Source organism: Protopterus annectens, chromosome 2.part1, assembly GCF_019279795.1.
Source record: "Protopterus annectens isolate FY-2018-M chromosome 2.part1, PAN1.0, whole genome shotgun sequence".
In the NCBI taxonomy this organism is placed as follows: Eukaryota; Metazoa; Chordata; order Ceratodontiformes; family Protopteridae; genus Protopterus; species Protopterus annectens.
The window spans coordinates 1,381,957,173-1,381,979,602 of record NC_056729.1 but is presented as its reverse complement, the minus strand read 5'-3'; the positions used below and the strand labels follow the sequence as shown (position 1 = coordinate 1,381,979,602).

Sequence of the window (22,430 nt, the reverse complement as noted above, 5' to 3'; positions counted from 1 at the left end):
GCAGTGATAGGTGGCAAAAATTAAAATCAGACCTAATGCCCCCTCCTGTTTGAGGTGGAAGACATGTGCTGCTGATCTATTAAATGAAGTCAGAGAATGTCATGCCCCGACTTTGCCCTGAGGGCAGGGCTGTGTGGTGATTTAATTTTATTTACAATATATTGACTGGCGTAGAGACTTGATGTGTATGGACCATCGTTTGGCTCAGTCAAGGAAAAGCAGAATATCAAGTAGCAATAATCAATGCAGAGAAGTAGAAAATAGAATATGTAACACGAAAAGTGTCAGAATGTACATTACGGTATTCCAAAGAAATTGTTACTTTTAATAAGGGGTTACTATTGAACAGTAAGCAAATGTTCATTATCAATATGCGGTTTTATGAGCAGGCCTAATGTAGATCACTAGGGGTATATTATCATAGTGGGCTGGCAACCTCGTAACTTTGTGGCATTGACAAAGTTGGGTGATCTGAGCCTTCCCTGATCACATTTTGAGTCTTGCTGATCTCATCCAGTTTTCCTTTAATTTCATGCATTTATTCCATGATGCCTCTTAATGCTGTTCATGCCCTGGAGGAGTTGAAGTGCATCCTGGGAAGCTGTTCATCTTAAGGCAGAGGAACAATTCTGGACTGGATGTCAGTCCTTTACATGGTGTGTATATTTGACCTCCAGACACAGTCACTGACACATGAAATGGTTATCTTTGAGCAAATTTGAGGTTTGCCAGTTCACATCTCTGTATATCACTGAGATGTGGCTGAAGACTAGATACTCTTGATAAAACCGATGTGGACAGACGGAGGGCATGCTGATTTCACACATGAAGCATGCCAGGTGGAAACTAAGCTGAGTTACCTAACACTGACACAGTAATTCAGTTCTTAAGAATGTACACGCAATTTTGTTGATGTTGTAACTAGATAGGCTTGGTAGAGGTTTTTGCTCATTCATGTTGCTTGTTTTGTCCATATCAGGATTGCAGGGAATCAAACTTGTCCCAGCAAGCAGTGGATATAAGGCAGGAAACGGCACCTTATGGGATACCATTTCATCTCCGACTCACTCAAGCACTTACATACTATGTATTCAACTAGAGACAAATTGAGTATTGCCACTTCACATACCTGCATGTCTGTAGTATGCAGGGGAACGGAAGTCCCTAACAAAGCACCCACTCCGACATCATGAGCACATGCACACTGTCGATGAAGTTCTTTGAAATGTGGCTTTATTACCGCTGTGCCTTGGGGTCTACCTTGTCTATTTCCTTATTGATTTTTTGCTGTTCTCAATGCATTTATTATTTGGTGGCACAGTGGTTAAGCAGTTAGCATTGTCACATCAGAGCAAAAGGTCCTCTGGATTTATTCTCGGCTGGGCTGCCTTCTGTGCCGAGTCTGCATGCCCACCCTATGTTAGTGCGTGTTTCCTCCAGGTGCTTCTGTTTCCTTCCACATTCCAAAGACATGCATCTGGAGCATTTCTCCCCGTGCCTCCATTGAAAATCGATTCCGTCCCATTCATAATGGGTCTAATGAGGGATGAGTACAGTGGGACAATGAACTATTTTTTTTCTTGATGAACAGCCCTTAGTGATGAGATGTGCCACATGGAAGGATTTCCTGACTGTTGTGGCAATGTGGTTATTGAAGTTGAGACCACTGTCCACCTGTGTCCATAAGTCTCTTATCATACTTTCGGTGTTTAGTGTACTTCCACCTAAGTCGTAATTCATGGGTACATGTTTTTTCCCAAAGGGGATAACTATACATTTCTTGGCATTCAGCAGGAGTACATGGCTCTGGCACCAAGCATCTGTTTCTGTAATGCCCTTTTGTAGAGTATCCATATCATTTGGGGATTCAGTTATGGCTCCCAGTTTGCAGTCATCTGCAAACTTTGTTAGCCAGAGTCCCTTAGTGTTGGCCTGTACTTCAGAGAACTAGATGCCAAACAAGAGCCATATTGACAGTCTTCATAGAGGCCTTAGAAATCTGTCCAGTGTGTTTGTAGAAGTGCAAGGTAATGTAAATTAAACAAGTGTAGTATCCTTGTATGTAATGACGTGGCATAAAAAATTCCATGGAACTACAATTGCCAGCTGCTTGAAATGCCTTGTTTTGGATTTTCATTTTTTTTTTATGTCCCTGTCTCAGATATGTAGTGTTTTACGGCCAAGTCATTGATTTTGTCAGCTTTAACTGAGTGGGATATTGTATCAAATGTCTTAGCCAGGTCCAGGTTGGTGTTCCTGTGAGCACAGTTTACCCTATGTGCATTGCCTTAGTGACTTCAAGTCTAACCAGTTATGTAGACATAGCCTTCTCAAATCAGCTAAACAGAGTTTGGCACAGTGCCTTTGAACAAAACATTTCCCTGTAAATTCAGTCTGTTGCTTTTCATATTAGACTATTCAGAGTAATAGGCTTGTAGTTTCTGGGATCATTTCATTCACGTCATAAGACTGCTTGCTGGTGAAACACTGTAGTATGTTTGCAATGCGACACATGTTGGCAGTGTGCATACAGCCAATCGTGGCACTATTGTTCATCCGGGCAAATGGCACATCAACGTCTGTACAATTGCACATACCTGTGACTACCAAAGGTTTGATTAACCTGGGTCAACATCAGTTTTGGACCTGGCATTTGTCCACATGTTGCCAGTACTGACAAAGTATACAGCTTCCTTGTGTTGCATCTTGATTTTTATCATGGACGTCATTATTTAAGGAAATGCAAATTGCATTTAGTCTAAAGCCTCAGACACTACCAGTTGCTGGGCCACTATCTCCAGACACAGGCATATTCTTCACTTGCTTTGTTTCCTGTTGTGAAGTACTATTCACTGAGCATTAATCTGCTGAGAAAGCATTTACTACACAACTACATATGCAGCTTAGGGTAAAATGATAAATAGTCAAGAGGTGTTAGCAGTCCTTCAACCCCTGACTGTGCTGAATGCCTTGAGGTGAAGACAAGTTCTGCTACTTTCTTTATAGTTATCTGTCTCCAATTGAGTATTCACACATGAAAGACCTCTCTCACCTTGCTAACTGGCTCCCTGGTATTCAATCTTTTCAGAGACACCTTAGCTGGGTAGTTGTCTGTCTTTGTTATTCAGTTATTTCACAGTCACCTTGGCTTCGTTGTTGTCTGTCTCCACTGGAATATTTCCACATGAAAGACCTTTCTCACCTTCCTAAATGGCTTCTTAGTATTCAGTCCTTTCTGATTCAGGTTCACTTGATAGTTGTCAGTCTCTGCTTTACAAATTTAACAAAAATGCTATATCTCGCATATGTAAATGCTTTCTCAACATTGATTACACAGATTATAGCAAACAATTATAAAAGCAAAGTGATTATATTCAATGGTTTAGTACTGTTCCCTAATAGGGACTCACAATTCTCATGGACAGACACAATGTAAAGTAAGAGACATCAGATTGAAAGCAGTGCTTGTTGACGTAGTTACAATGTATGATAATTACCGAAAATGTTTTCATTATGTAACTTAAATAGGGTTGGTACATGGGCATAGCCAATTCACTTTGAGACACTGTTTGAGGTTTTGTTAAGAGACATGAGCAGGACACAGCTGTCTCCACCCACATCCCCCTTGATGACCATGTCCATCCTCCCCTGGCAGTGCCATCAAAAAACATAATTTCATGTAATCAAGGAAATAACTCAGGATTTGTATTGAACATTGGAAAACATTTAGAGGGTGTAATACATAATATATTTAGCTCTATTGAGTTAACATAGGAGAAGGATTGGTCCTGAGGGCCACCGTCAAAGGCTAAAAGATAATGAAAGGCTCCACTGCCATGATAGCCTGTAGTTTGAAGTACTTCGAGCTGAAGTGACTGCCAAAGGAGCGTGTACTTCTGAAAACCTTGTAGCCGAAGTAACTGACAAAAGAAAGAGAGTCTTCCAAGAAAAAATATTTTATATTTGCAGTAGCTGCTGGTTCAAATGGAGGTAGGATGAGTTTTTCCAACGCCAAATTGAGTTCACATGCAGGATTCCGGTTTATCCGGGAAGACTGTACATTTTTGGACCCTCTGAGGTACTGCTTTACCAGGGGATGAGTGTCCAGAGATTTTTAACACTCTTAACAATATACTGGAAGAATCACGCAGATAAAATGTAAGCCAAAAAAGGTTTATTTTACATGCATGGAGACCTGCTACATGCATGGAGACATGCTACAAAGAACGTGTTATTTCAGCAGTCTTAATTCTGTACATTTTACATGGGTTTTTATAGTACTCTTTGCACGTACACAGCAGCTGATTACTAGACAAGGCATTTAAGTGAAGGCTATAAATTCACTCACTGAAGTCTTAGATGATCACAAATCAGACACGAGATAAGCTGGTGCCTACCCCAAGGTAACATCAATACATTATTCCTTGTTCAGAGGTCAGTCACAAGATAGGCTTGTGCCTGGACCTAGGCAGCATCTGTGCATTCCTTTTTGGCCAGCAATTCCTTTTCCAGAAAAACAACTCATTTGGGCTTATATCTTTGCACGCAATGCATTTTCACATTTTAACCCTTTTTATACAGGATACAAAGATGTTGAACACAAACATTCCTACTACAATGAGAAAAGAGCGGAGGGTCTGCTTGGTAATGATCCGAGATGGCAGATGCATGGATTGTTATTGAAGAATAATATAGGCGCTTGTGAAACACCTCATTTAAGTATTGCAAAATATGAGGAATATTGTGCTTTGGTGAGTCTATTCCTTGTGCTTGGTTCCAAGCACCAAATATCTTCCATTTATCAGTTTAAGATTGCAATAACACTGGGCCTGCTGGACTCAAAAATGATGTCCATCACAGGTTTAGTGAGACATGTGATTTGTTAAAAGAGTTTATTAGCCATGCTGCAAAATTCAGAGTTTGGAGCTGAGTGTGCATACTTTGACAGTTCTGCTGAGACAGTAGGTGAGCTATTTGAGGCAAGTACCACGGAGGGTTGGGTGACATATTACTTAGACATGGGTACCATTGTTGGCAAGGCGAGTCGAGCAATCATAATCATTTTTGTTTTTTCCTGTCTGACTTATAGTAAGACCTTGGAGAGTAGAGGCAGAGGGATAAAGGCATACACTGTTTATTCCAGCTGAAGCATATAGCATCCGCTTTCCATGCTTTTTTGGGATGAGTTCTTGTGCAGAATTTTTCTAAATGATATTTTTGGGGACAGGAAAATAGATGTATGTCTGGGCTTCACCATTTTTGTGTTTACGTGATGAAGACTTTGGGTTCCAGTTTCCATATGTGCGTGTCCATAACATTTCTGCTTTGTTTGTCTGCCAGAGTTTTGGGCTTTCTTGGGAGGAATTGATCGTGAACATGAATTTGTTAAGTAAAGGTTGTGTTCCACAACGCCATGGCCGGTCTGCAAAGGGGGCAGGAGAGGGTACACCCTGCTTGCTTATGTACCACATAATGGTATTATTTTCTGTCTTTATCAGTAGATGTCCTGGATGAATGAAGTCCTTAAAGGCTGTCAGAGCATTCGGTACAGCTAGCCCTTCTTTCTAGGTTGATATGTAGATGCAAGATATGTAGATGCAATTGGTTTGTGCTCCATTTGCCTACAATGCATCACCCGGCCAGATGGGCCCCCCAAGCATAGCGTGAAGCGTGTTATGTTAAGGTTTGGGTGGCATGGGGTACAATGAATGACAGTCCCTTGTTTTGGTGACATGTGTCAGCACACCAAAGGAAGTCTTGTTGCAATCAGGGGATGAGAGTAATCATTGTTTCCAGGCTGTGTCAATGTTGACTCCATAAGGTTTTTATGTACCATTGAAGTTTCCTCATATGCACTCTCACATAGAATTAGTACAATGCAGGTTGCCATGAACCACAAAGCCTACAGACTTTCTCTTGCAGATAGCTGGGTTTTTGGTCCAACTTGTTCGAAGTATCTTGTCAATTGAATTACTTTGTCTGGCATGAGTTAAGCCATCTGAACAGTTGTATTCAAGCTTGCACTGAGGAATTTATAGGACTAAGAAGGCAAAACCGACCGGTAACGGAACCAAATTGTTGTGGCTCAAGTAAATTGATTCTCATAGTCTAGATTTATGATGTCGGAAATGAGACATTCCATGGCTGTATAAGAAAGGCTGCTTAGACTGATGGGTCTGTAATATCTGTGGTTCATGTTTGGAACCCCCCCTTATGTATGGGCATCATGCTGGCTGATCTCCAGCCCTCAGGGAAATAGACTTTTTTTAAGTTCATGTGAAATAGCTTTAATGGAGGTTGCAATAGTCTGTACCTATTGCTGATTTTTACGTTGTACGGTATATTATGATGCGGAGGAGGACGGATGACGATAGGCCTTGAGTTTGTGGTGTCAGTATTATTTCCATCTTTGCTTAGGGTGATGTTGAAGGCAAAACGCCCCATGGAAAAGACATATAATTCCTGAACGTAACTCTTTATAAGTACAGATATGGGGAAGGTGATGCTGTCTGCAGATACAATGAGAAAGGTAGTAGTTGGCTTGCCTGGTGTATTGCGGCAGGGTTTGACTTAGAGGTGGAGTATCAGTCTACAGACACTGTCATATTTTGGACTTGCTGATAAATACTATTCAAAAAACATTTATCCGCTTAGAAAGCGTTTACTACACAGTAACAGTTATCCCTAAGCTGCATATCAATCATTATACTGCGGTGTTACCTCTCCTTCAACCCCTGCTGTTACTGGGATTTACCTTTTCTCGTGCATATCATTATTTAAGTAATTTTAAATGCCATTCAGTCTCAAACTTCAGTGATGGACACCTGCTAGGCCACTGTCTGCAGACACATAGGCATCCTATTGACTTTGCTGTAATTTCCTGCTGTGAAGGAATTTTCAAAAACCATTAAGCAGCTTATCAAGCATTTTCTACATTTAAAAATTTAACTGAGCTGCAAATGCAAGACTTTCCCGAGGTATTAGCTCTCCTTTAACCCCTACTATCTTTAGTGGTTTGAAGTGAACAATAGCAAAATGTTCATCCTTTATTTACAGTTTTCTGTCTTCAGTCGACTATTTCCACATGAAAGACTTCTCTCATCCTCCTAACTGACATCCTGGTATTCAACCTTTCGTGAGGCAGCTTGGCTTCCAAATTGTCTGTCTCTGCTGTTCATTCCTATTTTGAGTAATCTTGGCTCTTCTCTTGTCTGTCAAAAGGTGAGTAATTAGACATGATAGTCCTCTCTCACCTTCGTAAATGGCTTTGTGGTACCAGATCCCTTTATGATTCATGTGGTGTTGATAGTTGTGTGCCTGCCTTTAAAAATGGTTGAATGTGTCCAAAATTTTAAGGACAGGTTAAAACTTCAATGCATCTCAATGTTTTTAATTCTATCAGAGCACCGCCACCCACCTTTAGTCCGAGAGAGAGACAGCAACATATATTTACATATATGGTACTTGTAACACAATCACCATATGTATTATGTTACAAGATATGCCTGTCAAGAAATATGTATATATTTTTTCGACCTGCCTCTGTTTGGGTATGCTGACTAATGCGCATTTATGTACGTCTACCATACTTGTGTGTATATCTGTATTTATGCATTTTCAAACTGCTTACTGTATTTGACACATAGCCAGATTCTTAAAACTTTGGGCAGTGTATAACTACAGAATTTGCCTGCTGCTGGTTTGTGGGTTTCTAAAATTCCTTACAACCCTGGCTGCCAACAGCTAATGATTTTCATGTGTAGGAAGGTAGCCGGTATTAACTGTGAATTAAGAGACTGTGTTTAGTTGCTGAGAAAGCGGTGTTCCACTATAACACTGACATCATTTGTCAGGGACATAAACAAAGAACGCTTGGTAACAGTATTACTTTCAATTCTTTCAGTGTGGGTACTGTGATGGAACCAGATACATGCACAGTGAAGCAAGGCATGCTGATGGAAGGTCAGTATTGTATTGAGTTGAGCTGCTTTCTCTTTTTGAATATTCATACTGTAATGGTCACATGAGTGGGGTGATAACACCATGATCTGTGTTGGTTTAGGTGTCCCTCAGAGACCTATCCAGGTGTGGATATGTGGCCATTCCTACGTGCACTGGTCAGCGAGAAGAGCTTTAGAAATAGGAGCCAACAATCTGTGGCAAAGTGAGTCCGAAATTCAGGTGTCGTGGGTCGGGAAAAGAGGCTTGCAGTGGGATGGTCTGCTAAGCTGCCTGCGTGAGAAAAACGGCAGAGGAGAAAAACCAGATATCCTAGTACTGCATCTGGGAGGAAATGACCTGACCACATGCCCCCTTGTGGATCTGAAAGTTGAAATTAAGAAAATTTTGTGGAGACTGCTTACATGGTGGCCTAATCTACATATCGTATGGTCAGACATCATACAAAGGATGGTTTGGAAGGGCGCACGTACCGCTAAGGCCATTGATAAAATCAGAAGACTGCACAATGGTTTCATGTGGGGACAAATGGAGATGTGCAAAGGATCTGTGATTCACCATAATGCTATTAATGCTCGGCGGCCAGAGTTATACCGGATTGACCATGTTCATCTCAGTGACAGTGGACTAGATATATTTTTACGTAATTTGACAGAGTCTGTAATATTTGCAAAAACTACGGTGCTCAGTGCTCCTGGTATGTAAATAAATGTGCTGACCACACATGCAAGAAAAAGTTGTTTGACTGGTTAATTTAAGTGTTTGTCTGTAGTGACACAAGTAATCGGTCCATAGGTCAGTACACAGCAATATGACATAGCCACAGGCTTCATAACACATGTAAAATAAATAAAAACAGTTAATGTACTCTTGGGTCTGTCTCAGTTGTCATGGATAATGGGGTGGGGGCATGGAAAGCTCTGTTGCCAGTTGAGTGGTGAAGATCAATATGTACTGCATTAACCCTACTAATAACTTAGTACGGCATGGCATGTGTTGATCATTTAGTGACCAAGTGAGTGTTTAGCTCTGACAAGAGCAGAAATCATTGGTATCTGACACTATTAGCCTCTGTTTTTTGTATACCACGACGGTTGTGGATAGCACACCTACAATTTTTATCAATTTGAATATGCGTCATGGTAACTGGTGGACTACACATCCCCTATGTTTACAGCCAGTACTCGCTGATCATCGCTTCTGTCAGGGAATTAGAACACTGGAATCAATGCATCCAGACAGCAGAGTGTCTGCATTGGCCTTTCCAGTAGTATCTTGCGGCATTCAGTTGACTACGAAATCTGTCGAGCAACCCTGAATGTTGCTAACCAAATGGGTTAGATGGCGGTATATGTTGTTCTTGGACAAACAGTACTAGTTACAATATTATTAACTCTGCTTGACAGTAAAGCAATGCCGTGAATACCTATAACCGTTGCTTTGGTTAACTATAGGGGAATGTCAGAGTACAGGTAAATGTCCTGAAGCATGGTTGAGTGACAATTTGCTTAATTTTTTTTAATTGTGTTTTCTTGTGTTTGTCATGTACATAACACTTGTTAAACTGGCATACGACATCACTGCATGCATTTCCACCCTTGCTGACAACTCAGCCATACATAAAGTTTTGACGCTTACCATCACCTACTCTGTTCCGAAAAAGCATGGTTTCCAAACCTATACCCATTTACTGTCTCTGCCAGTCCATCATAGACTCCATGAAGTTACGTTTTTGTCAAACCTAATAACTTGATTATAGCAGCAGTACAAGGATATGACTGTGTCATCATCAGCTTCTGACTGGTAATTGTGCTTCATCTTCTGAGTGGTAATTGTGTTTCAAAGTTAAAGTGATACTGTAACTATTTTTGTATTGTGCTGTGCAGTCAGTACATGTATAGGAAAAATTCAGAAATCACAGTGTAGATTAAGTCTACTTGTGTATGGTGAAACTTGCATAGTACGTGAAACTGTAGTCACACGTTTCATCATCTTACACATGTCATGTTTCCCTGTTCATGCTTAAAATGTGGAATGCTTCCGCAGTGATTGAAATTGGGAAATGCCATGCATCTCTGCTCTGAAACTGGATTGATGTCATGTTTCAATGGACAATGTGTTGCTTTTTGCACTTCACAGAATAATTTGGCGTGATGTTCGGGATGAATATGCACGGTCCAGTTCCTTTCAGTTTTGAACCCGAATATGCACCAGGAGAAAGAAGACCAAAACGACGCCGAGATAGCAATGGAAGCAGTGATGTAGAAGAACATGAACAGAACACCCAGAGCATGACTTGGTGCACATGTGAAAAGTGTGTTTTAATGAATACGCCACAGGAGTGCTACTGCTGTGTGTCGTCCCATCGTGCACGTGCCAAAATTGCTCAGCTTGAACTCGCTGTTCAGCCAGTGTGCATCACTGATCACACAGACTTTGAAATGGCGTGCCTAACGCCACTTGTACTGGAATTGATTCTGCGGTCAATGCACTACGTTACAAGGCGATCACGCAGCATACAGTGGACCAATAGGTAAGGGAAAAGTGTCTGATTCGAAAGATGGTTGTTGTTACAGCACATAAATACTCACCGGTGCTATTTACGTGGTGCTATTTCTTACCTTGCACTCTATGAACATTACTTTTTAGAACAACACCAATTATGTCAGGTTAACTTTCATAGCCAGAGAAAAGCATGGTGACTTCCTTTCCAGCTATTATAGGTAAATGACTAGGTTGTGGTCATACATTGGTAACTTAGTGCAGAAAGGTGTAAAACTGATGCTGCAGTCAAACGTTTACGTATTAGGGTCAGATTGGAAAATATTATCCGTTGTCTAGATTTCGGTGATAAGTGAAGATTTCTATGTTGGCCAATTGTTTGTTGCAGGTAGCCCACACAAACAAGTCATAGTCCTAACTGGAAATGTGAACAGAATGTTTTTTTGATACTTGTGATGAATTCATGATGAGGTGTAAGTTGCTATAATAGGTGTTGTGATTTGACAGGTTGTACCGTGTGGTGGCATACCGTGCTTATGTGCTATGGATTTTTGAAAATCGAAGACTCGGACGTGGGAACAGAGTTGTAATTCCAGCATGTGTAGTGTCACGTATACGACAAAAATTCCCTGAAGACGACAATGAATATGTTGGTTTCCTGCCTTTTGATGGGTTTTGGGTATACCCGGAGTAACGAGCACACATTGGTGTAATGAAAGTTGAATGACTATTCATTGTCCATAATGGACATTATGTTTCTCTGCTCTAAGGATGTATGAAAGTGTAAAATGTCCTGTGCTTGTCGATGGCAATAAAAGTTCTAATTATTTTTAAATTGTTTTGACTTACGATTATTTGAAGCAGACAGTGTGAATAACTGATGTACTGGAAAGGTAAAGATGGATTATTCATGTTTATTTGCAAATACTGACTTTGGGTGTATTGCATGCAAGTTGTGCATTGTAGGTAATGTGTGGTCTGCTTGATGGCAGTGTACACAATAGAGCCAATTATGGTCCTGCCATACATCATGTCACCAACGTACATATGGGTATTACTGCCTTATCAGGCTATGGCTCATGATGATACTGGTAATAGTTGAGACTGTGGACATGTATAGCTGATGCCTACCTAAGTACACTGCTGTATTGAGTCAATGCAGTTGACTACTGATGCGGAAATGTGTCAGTGTCCATAATGTCGCATTGGACATGACACGTTCACTATAGACATACTCCAGACCTGTTTTACGGTTTTGTGTACTGTGATGTACATCTGTGAAGTAAATTTAACATTTTAAATATGTTTCTGAAGTCAGGCACAAGTGATGACAACTGTAATATCATTGTTACATGTGTACTGGCATTGTATGATGCCTTGATACTGCACTGCTGAGTATTTTTCGCCGATTGACAAAAGGGGTTATGGGAGGTTGCGAAGTACGATTGTCATTGCCTATTCTGCTTTTGTCCTTGATGTAATATGTGAATGCACACACAAGCCAATCATGGGTGACAGCTCATTGGTGTGAAATATTGTAGACAGAATGTGTAGTACAACATATTGACAATTCAGGGTGTGTGAGTGTGTTGTAGTGGTCTTTCAGGCTGCTAGAAATGATGGTACTTTATATGCAGGCCAGTTTAACATTGCCAAGGCATTTATTTACTCTGCGATTATGACCAAATAACTGAAATAGGCTTAGTCCAGCTGTATTACTAAGGCCGGATTACGTAAGGTAGTTAACTGAAAGCTATGGCTTCAAAGGGCGTCAGTTCAAGAGCGATTCATAAGAAGTGGTGAGGTACACACACACACACCCATACCGACCACCACAAAAGCAGTAGTGGCTTGTAAAATTTTTAGTAGACCTTGAGGCGAATACATGGCCGGGTGTATTCCACCAAACTGTTATGTATTCATAGTACATCTTGCGTTTCTGTGATGGTGTAGTCAGGGACATTAAATTTTTTTTGTATAAATGAGCTCATCTAACAATCACTTTATATTTCTATTTACAGATAGCCATATATTGCATTGCAGCAGTGAGATATATTTTGTTTAAAGTTATGTGATGCAGTCAATATGTACTGTTTTACAGTATATTGGTGTGTAACTTTTCATTCAATAACTGCATGGATTTATAAATAATTAAAAATGTTTTTTATTAGGTTAATCAGTATTCTACACAAGGATTTGACAGAATGCCGCAGTGTTTGGCTTATGGCTGTCAGACCAGAAGAGGGCGCATGCCCGAAGGGATGTCCTTCCACCGATTTCCGCGGGATGCACAACTATGCACAATGTGGGTCCGTAGATGTGGAACAGATGTTGGTGACATTATCAAATTTGTTAAGGCTGAGATAATCAGCAATCCCCCAAAGCATTACCTATGCTCTCGTCATTTTACGGAAGATATGTTCGAGTTAGACTTCCGCTATGAATTGATGCCAGATTCCATGAAACCACGTAGACCTCGTCAGATATTGAAGGCCAATGCACTACCAACGATGTTTGACTTTGCCCAAAACACATTCGAATAGTTCGTGCAACGTATTGATCGGAATATGCGAAGAAAGGTATGTCTGCTGTTACATTAACAACTACTGTTAAAAGATGTCTGGACACTACTGTCCAACGACCAGTATTGAGCAAGCAAGCTTAAAGACCAGTAAGCAATACCGGGCTTGTATATAGTCACTCTTAAGGATGATGTCGCTTTTTAGTTACTTATTGAAGTTAATGTGAAATATCACATTACCTGTAGTCTAAAGTCAGGTGGAGATACAGATTTGTTTCTTACGTATTTTATTGTATTTGTACTACATCAGCGGTGTGCACAAATATTAATGTTGTACTTGTATTTGTGACCTAAAAGGTGTGCAGAAATGTTACTGTTGTAGATGCACTTGCAAGTGCATCAAGATCACTGTGTCAATTAAAGTTTAAAGTGGAGTATATGAAGTTGTTCTCCTGTATTTTGCAGCTTCTGGAGGACCTGCTGTCAGAACCACAGCCCATACAAGAGCATTTGGAGGATACAGCTGGAAGCAGTAATATGCAGGTAAATCAAATGAGTTGCATCTGGCAAAAGTACACTTGAAATGCGGCTATGCAGTCCCGTTTTAAATTTTGGAAGAATGGTTTATAAGTAAGGGGTGATGTGCAATGCATTATCACATTTGTACTGCAAAGATAGCGCAAAATTTCATTATTAGATAATTGGAAAATAGATATGTGACTGACTAGGGTCCAGTTGATTAACAGTTGTACATCTCAGTGAGTATCCATTAGACTCTGCACAGGCTTGTAAGTATGAGTAGTTAAATCAAAATAAAATGTGCATTTACAGGATGGATGTTCTGATGAACCAAAAGTTAAGGTGATAAGAGTGTTGTCATTTACACTTTCCTGTAATGGAATTTTGCATGTAGAGATAACTGAAAGAGGAGGGTGTGTAGGACTCTTTTGGTGTGAAGAGCTCATGCTGAAGTAATGTCTGTTAGAAAGGGTAAGTTGTACAATCCTGGTTACCAATTCACAGTACTTTGGTAAAAATGTTGAGTATGGCCCACTTTGGTAGAAGAGGGTACATAAAGACAAGGCACTGACACATTCTACAAACCTAAAGGGTCTCTATACATAAAAGGATGGCCATGCATACATCAATGTCTAAATCTTAATTGTTCTCCATTTGGCTTAACAGCAGCCTGCATCAGTATTGGAGCATGATCGCTGTGAGGGAATGCAGATGGACGTTACTGAGCAGAATCGCAGTGTTTACATGGAGTCGGGCATACATCCTACTTATGTAAGTGATATGTACCAATTAGTACATTTGAGAAAATGCAGATGATATCAGTGTGCAGTGATTCCTTTGGGTTGTGAATCAGTAATCACCCGATTCTCTTTCGGGTTTTGTAGTGGACCTTTTTATTTACATCCCTTGGCACCTGGTCCCGTCATTGTAGCGCATTGGCCATGGTCAGCTTGTCCCACAAAAGAGAGCAGACAGTATGCAAAAATAATGAAGGGATATGACAAGGACGAGTGTAGCATAGCTGCATGTATCCAATATATTGACAGTAGCAATTTCAGACGTGCATTTCTGTTGAAATTGTTGGGCTGGTAGGTTACAATGTCAGTCTGAGGACATGCCAGACAACTGAATGGAAGCTTCAGTTGTGGTTGTTGTGTATTTCAGCTGAGAAGTTGTAAATCAGGTGTGATATGCAACCAGAAGTGCAGGTGTCGAAATGACCAAGTTAGAAAGACTGTGACTCCGGACAGCTATTATAAGTCTTACTGTTTGTGATGTTATTGTAAATGGCCACCACAGAACAAGCATTACAAGCATGAATGCCCCTCAAGTTATATTCACAGCACATCAGTCCGTAACATGATTGTCATGATTCATTACGACATACCTACACTGACCTGTGGCAGTGAAAAGGTTGCTTTTTAGCCATGAAAATGCTACAAGGCTTTTTATGTACTCGGCCTTATTGTGTATGCTAATTGTAATGTATGACAATAAATTCTGAAATACAGTGCTAAGGATGCCTATACTTTGTATTCTAAACAGGTGGAGATGGAACTTGGAACAGTGTGCTCAGAGGTCGTTGTGGACAACAGTGAGGTAATGATTAGTGGATTGAGAAAAACAGGTAAGTTGAAGAATAAGTCCTGTCAGACCCAAAATATGCTGGCTGCAGTAAGTATAGGAATACAGGCCAATATGCAAGAAAGTAGTAGTAACAAATCAGAAGCTAAGTTGATCCAAAGCCATAATGTTGCTGTTCAATTTCCAGAAATAGTCGTGCCAACATTTGTAGATCACAATTACAGTAAGGTGTCAAAATGCATACAGAAGAGAAATGCTTTGAAGCAAAGCACAGAAGAGGACGTATGTCATACTAATGTAGAGAGTGGGAGTAACCATCATTCAGTGGTACAGTCTTGCACTGAAGTAGTGCAGGTCCAAGAAGAAAATGAGGGCAGCATGTGTAGTGACAACAGTAGTGAGGACTGTATGTCTGAAGTAAGTACATCAAATATGGGTAATGAGAATCTGGAAGACCCAGACTGGGGAGAATCCTCTATAAGCATGTCTCAGTCTGAGGCGGATGATTCTTTCCAGGAATTGTCAGTGGAGGAAGACATTGTTGGACAAAAATTCATTGTTTTCGAGGCATGCCTCGATAACTTGTTGATGAAACTTATATGTCCAGTGTGCAGGGCAGCAGCTTGTGAAATTGAGAAGAAGACCATACTTGGAACTTTTGTTTGTGTTAAAGTGTCCTGCTTTAATGGACATGAAATTCTAAGCTGGGAAAGCCAACCACTACTTGGTCGAATGCCAGCAGGCAACCTAATGAGTGCTGCCGCAGTACTGTTTAGCGGTACTACTTACGCACACATATCAAGGTTTTGTGCCTACATAGGTGTAGAATTCATAGGAAAGACGACATACTACGACATACAGAGCCAATATCTTTTCCCAGTTGTGCAATTCCATTGGCACGAGCAGCAGAAGGAGCTGTTGAAGGATGCTGAAGGGAGACTGATAAGGTTAGGTGGTGACGGACGCTGTGACAGTCCAGGATTTTCTGCTAAGTACTGCACCTACACTATGATGGATTTAGACACAGGATACATACTGGATTTTGCTGTGGAGCAGGTCTGTGAAGGGGTGGCATCAGTGGGACTTGAGAAGATAGGTTTTGAGAGGTGCATGAGAAATTTAATTAGTAAAGGTGTGAGTATCGGAGTAGTAGCAACAGATAGGCATCAGGGTATAGCATTACTAATGCGTACTCAATTCACTGCCATAGATCATCAGTTTGACATTTGGCACATGTGCAAAAGCATTCGTTAAAAAATAATGCTGGCTGCCAAACAGAAAGGACAAGAGGATTTACTGCCATGGTGCCGCAGTATTTGTAATCACTTGTGGTGGTGTACAGCAACATGTGAGGGTGATCCAGTATTACTTATGGAGAAGTGGTTGTCCCTGTCATATCATGTGACTGACCAACACAGCTGGGGGGGTGCAACCAAATATGTGAAATGTCCACATGAAGTACCAGTACCTCGTGGGACTGATAAGAAATGGTTAGAGGAAGGAGGGGAGTGCCACAGTGCACTTCACAAGATAGTAAGTAACACACTGTTTATAAAAGATCTGCAGCAGACGACAAAGTTCTGTCATACTGGCAATCTGGAGGTATTCCATGCATTGCTGTGTCGTTACTGTCCAAAGTTAGAACACTTTAGCTATGGAGGCATGAAAGCAAGAACAATGTTAGCGGTCTTGGACCACAATGCAAATCAAAATAGGGAGCATTCAGTGATTAGATGCCCCTCTAGTCGCCCCGGGCCAGTTGGTGAAAAGAGATACAGAATAGTGTATCCCAAGGCCAAGCAGGAGTGGATAGCAAAGCCTATATTTGATGGTAGGAAGTATGACTACATCTATGACCTCATGATGAACGTAGTGTCTGCCAAGACAGGTAGTCTAAGTGTGGATCCAATGCAAGTACCAGAGCTGCCTAGAAACATAGCTAGATGTGAGCGGCCAGAGAAAAATACTGTGATTGCACGGTTACAGTCCCGCTTCCACAGTAAGTCCTAAGGTGGACGTGAAAAAGTGTAGAGTTATGAGAATGTGATAACTAACTGAGTCCAGGGTACAATAAGGATAAGCTGCTTGTCATGTGCGTATGTGAAAAGAGCCAAATTTTAGCAAGTGCCATTGCTACATATTAAAGACCAAACAGTGTCAGACAGTCTGCGAGACTTTGACAGCAGCGGCCGATCTGACTACTGTCACTTAGTACAGAAAAAAATACTGGTAGAAGTGTCAGTATTGAAAATGTGAGAAATGTTAGAGTGCGTCAAGCTTCATATTTCTGTAATAAATGAGACAGTCATGGTAAGGCAGTTACAGAAGTAGATGTGAACTCGTTAATGATTGTTAAATGTACCTGTTGGATGAGAGGGTAGATTCAATTTGTGTCACTTGCACTGTATCAGCTGAAGTAAGTGTTGGTTTTCATCCACTTTTACCCATATTTACAGTTGAAGGCTTGTATCGCTTTGAACCTGGGTGGTATGTGTGAGTAAAATAGGGAAAGGCCTTAGATAATGATATGGAACTGTTATATTTCTGGTGACATGTCAGTGTATAGTAGCTGAAAATGAGTTCTCTGAGCGGGTATTAATGTATACAGAGCAACATCTGATCCATGTAAAGTGTGTATGGATATAATGGTATAATTTTTAACAACTGTTCTCTCTCGTCTATGAGTCCTGGTGATTGAGAATAGGTGATCGGAAAGTTGGGTGATCCATTTTGCGGTAATGAGATCTTTTCTGTCATGAACATTGCTGGAGAGAACCGTCCAACTTACGATTGGTTTGACATGGATGCCAGAATTACCAAGATGACAGTAAAGGTGGGTATCACCAGTGATTTTACAGCATGCAAGAAGTAAGGATTAAGTCATACATAAGTGTTTTTCTCTGTAACCTAACAGTATGTGTTATTGATGGGCATTTACAGGCGATGTGAATGTGGAGAGCTCAACTGAAGAAATATAACCTGAACAAAGTGAAAGTATCGGCAGAGTCCTCATGGTAAATATTGCACAAAGGAAATATTACAGCCAAGGTAAGTGTGATTTAGTTAATAATTATAGCCCGCGAAGCAACGATGACCGCTCATAAGTGAGTTTGAAAGGTAGACAATACTCATACTTGTTAGTGAAAGGAACTGTGATGATAGTGTGTGATACATGATTGTTTTATTTATAGTGAAGGAATTATGTTTGAGCAAGAGTGCCATTGGTTCTAGGTTGCCATATTCAAAGTGTTTGTAGTGCGTAGATAAAATGCATAGTGATAACAGCATTCAGGAATACCAGCTGGAACAGGTTACAGCTCACTGCACATTGCTGGACATGAACACTGCAGAGGCATGCTGTATCAAGGATGATGGACAGTGAGACCGAACCATGACAGGGATGGTTGTTGAGACTATGTCTGTTGCATGATGCACTTGCAACGGATAGGGAATGGGAGAGTTCAGTGGCAGTCAGTTGATTACATTCTGTGGTGGTATAATCGATACACTTAACAGTTGCAATGGTCATTGTCTGGTGACTTGATGTGCTTGACACACACCTATGTTAGATATTGTAAGGGAAGGGAAAAGTAAAGGTTATGGTCTGCTGACTTGACAGCATGGGGTTGTGACACTATTATGAATGTTTGACGTGCAATTGGAAGGGAAGCGCAAGGATCGGTGGACGGACTGCTTGAAACATAAAAATGAGAGGCAGTGGTAGATCAATGCTACTAATTAGTGGACGTGCAGTTGATGAATTGCTATGTGTTATAGCAAACATTCATGCACATAGTTAATTTAATTGGAAATTTTGTATCCTTATTTTGGCACACTGAATGGAGGCACACACGTAGGATAAGTATATTGCTGGTCGTGCATGGCTTTGTGTGTTCTGGACTTTTTCATATATGTAAATGCATCATTATATTGGTTTGATACACTTTGGTATTACAGAGAGTCTGCTAGTTGTAGTAGTGCACTGAATTAGATCAGACCATGCACAGGAATAAAGGCAAAAATCATACTAAGCAAAGCCATTGTATGTATGAAGTATGTACTCTACACCAAAAATACATTGAGCCTATATAATTAGCAGTAACCAGTTTCTGTAGACACTCTTGACCAGTCACTGAGAAGACATTCTTTGTTAGACATGAGCTTGATAAGCAAGTGGGTGGTGACATGGCACAGGAATCACAATGTTCAAAATCCTGTGTTGCAGTTATTGCCTGTAACAGTGTTTCTAGTCCAAGCCTTTGTGTAGTGTGCTCCCTGTCACCTGTGCAGATGATGAAGGCTGGTGCCCTTGACACACTGTAACTTGTGTGAACATGTACTAAAGTCTGATGCACAGTGTGAGACAGCGTAACATCATGCAGCTGTTACAAATTTGATGCCAAAGGGGTTTCTGTGATGTAATACATGCATGTTGGGTAACCTACAGTATTTTGTAGGGCTTACACACACTTATAAAAAGGGGAGAGCACTATGACATGTGCCTTTGGATATCAGATGTCAATATTTAGGCGAACTTGGAGTAAGCTGTGCAATATTGCCCAAAGGGCACAAAGCACTGCCTGGTACAGTGACTTGTAATAGTGTAGACAGGAAAATTATGGAGTCAAAATTGTCAGTCTGTACTCATGAAACTGACAGTAGTATTACTTCTGTGTGCTTTATTGCCTGACTTGACAAGTTTAATTACTGCAACTGCAAATTGGATGCTGCAATACTAATTTTAGTGAAGGCTTTAAACCCTCTTACGTTATGTTTTCTGTGAACTGCACATGTCAAATTATTAATGTGAAAAATACAAATAACTGTCTGGCTGAGTAGTGTCTACTGCCAATTAACTTATCGATATTTGAGCAGTGTAGCAGTAAGATTTGAAATATGCACAAAGAAAGGCAGGGACGGCCTCAAAATAAATTTAGTAATATGGAAAAAGGACTAAAGGATTGCTAAATAGTATGAGCTGAATTTGCGATGATCATATTAAGCTCCCAAAGTGCCTCAGTTATCTGCATTATGCAAGTGATACATACATGCACTTATTAATTAGTAGCCCACTGCAAAAAAAATCACTGCATGGAGTATAAAAAACAGTGAGTTTTCAGTACATGCTTTTACTGTGACAGCATCATAGACACAGGTTTGCAGTCTACTGTTTGTGGACATTATGCTAATGTCAGTGAAAATACAGAAACAACATGTCACTAGGCTGATGTTCTTCAAAGAGATTGTAAAACATACATAAGTGAACATAATAATGTCTGGTAGAAATAAGGAAGAAATAAAAATAGTGTAGACAATGAAATAATCAAAAGTTATCCTGCACTGTTGTACGAAATTTAATTAGAAATTGTTTACATAAATCTTTCTGCTGCTGTCTAACAAATGATTCTGCAGGCAGAGGGGAAGACATTTGAAATGGCACTCCCTTCCTTTCAATTCTGAGCTGTCAGTTGCAGTGGCAGTTTTCACACCTCTGCAGTAGTGTAGGAGGAGGGGACTTTCAATTCAATTCAAGAAGGACTACAAAAGAACACTTAGAACAAAGGCATCCAATCTAGCTACTACTCTGTCTGCTGCTTGATAACTTCAAATTATACTGTAAAGCAAGGTCTGATCTAAACACAAATGAGGGTGATTAGCAATAGAAAAGAAGCAGGCTTTACACAGAAGGAAACCAAACTGACAATGAGTCACAGATTTCCCATTATATGTCAATGGCATGGGAAATCACTGTTACTTCCTTATGTCTGGCATGAGTCACAGAAAGGAGACTTGAAATGCTTTATGGGAAAGAGAAAGGCTTGAAGGAGAAGAAGATCACGTTGAGATAGCAAGCCCCATCGGTAGCCATGTTGTGGTAAACTAGCTAAAATTACTAATAAAGCATTTAGAGTCAATTTTAGGTGTTAAAATAGGTCTGTAAACAAAGATAGACTGAAATAAACATATTTTTTTAGTTGTAGGGTGGAGTGTTCCTTTAAAGTCACCCAATATAATGGTGTTTGGAGAGACCTTCATATTCTCCAGTGTCTTCAGGAAAGCCGAGTGGGGTTCCTGAGTTTGGGAGGGTGGTCTGTAGCAGGCTACAAACTGGAAGGCAGTTTTGCCCACTGTTAGTTGCACATGGATGGTCTCAGATGCTTCGTGCAGTGCGACTAGCCTGGAGGTATGGGTATCTTTGATGAATATGGATACTCCCCCTCCTCTTGTGGTTCGGTCCGAGTTTTGGGGCCGAAAAGCATGGTATGAGGTATAGCCTGGTAGTGCTGGGGTGCTCTCGGGAGCCTTGAACCAGGCTTCTGTTACTGCACAGATATCGATATTCTCCATACTGAGGAGAGCCTCGAGTGCATGCATCTTGAGGTTTAGACTTCTGGCATTGAGCAGCATTACCTTAGTTTCTTTTTCCTTGTGTTGTCTAAGGAGGTGGGTTTGTCTTTTGAGCCTTGCCTAAAAAAGGCACTATGGGGGTGGCAAGAGCCTTGGCCAGTATTCGAAAACTCAGGGGTGACAGGTGCAAGCCGTCCCTAGCGAAGCAATGTGGCTTGTCAAGCATGTCATTCTAGGCTGACAGACACTGGATCCACTTTGAGTGACACCAATACTTTAACCAATTGTTGAAATTGATCATTTTGTCTTAATACTGTGGTATCATTCTTGATGAGGGTAAGATGCTACTCAAGGTCAGGGTCATACCGTCCTGGGCCACATGATCAGAGAGCTCCTCTATGTCTCTTTTCATGTAATCCAGGGAGGTACGTCTCAGGTCATTCACACCAGCATGGACAATGACAGAGTCATATTTGTACATGCTTTGGAGTGACTTGAGTGCTTGTGTTGTGCGGCGGATCCTGGCACCCGACAGGCAGCTTACAGTGACCTTCTCCTTGTTCAGCCTGGTGAGAGGGACGTCAGTGTGTCTGACAATAGAGTCACCTATTACAAGTGCATTAGGTGTGTTGTTTAGCCTTAAGGGCTGCGACTGTGTGGCACACTGACTTTGTGAACTATGTGATACGTGGGTATTGTTGTGGGGTAGCAGTTGCTTGGATGTCTGCTTTGGAGGTCTCTGTTGCTTGGGCAGATTTTTATTTAGAGCCTCCGAGTATGTTTTTGTGTGTTTATGTGTTTGGTTTGTTGTTGCGATAGGTTTATGTGAGACTGGATTTGTGGTGTGTGTGATTACCTTCTCCTCCAGACTGACTGTGCCAGTACTATGTTGAAAGAGCTCAGCCTCCAGTTTGGCTATATAGTTGCATCTCTCACATATATTTGAGCTTGTTGGGAAGAGAAGAGGGTGGTCTATTAACATAAGGCAGTTGTAACA

General features: G+C 40.8%; 2 protein-coding genes across 2 annotated transcripts in view; both read left to right on the top strand.

Moving 5' to 3' along the window:
- The window catches only part of SELENOI (selenoprotein I), a 1,061,441-nt gene that overhangs the window by 1,018,665 nt on the left and 20,346 nt on the right, over positions 1-22,430 (top strand). The gene's annotated exons all lie outside the window — the stretch shown is intronic.
- LOC122794454 (P2X purinoceptor 7-like) lies at positions 10,080-11,290 on the top strand. The gene is made up of 2 exons (XM_044062856.1): positions 10,080-10,492; positions 10,969-11,290. The coding sequence occupies exons 1-2, from the start codon at positions 10,113-10,115 to the stop codon at positions 11,153-11,155; spliced, it is 567 nt and encodes a 188-aa protein (XP_043918791.1). The 5' UTR covers positions 10,080-10,112; the 3' UTR covers positions 11,156-11,290.

Excerpts from the sequence above, each read along its gene's own strand:
- LOC122794454 (XM_044062856.1), top strand. The coding sequence starts at position 10,113 with ATGTTCGGGATGAATATGCACGGTCCAGTTCCTTTCAGTTTTGAACCC. Across the intron at positions 10,493-10,968 it reads AGCATACAGTGGACCAATAG|GTTGTACCGTGTGGTGGCAT; the intron begins GTAAGGGAAAAG and ends GTGATTTGACAG.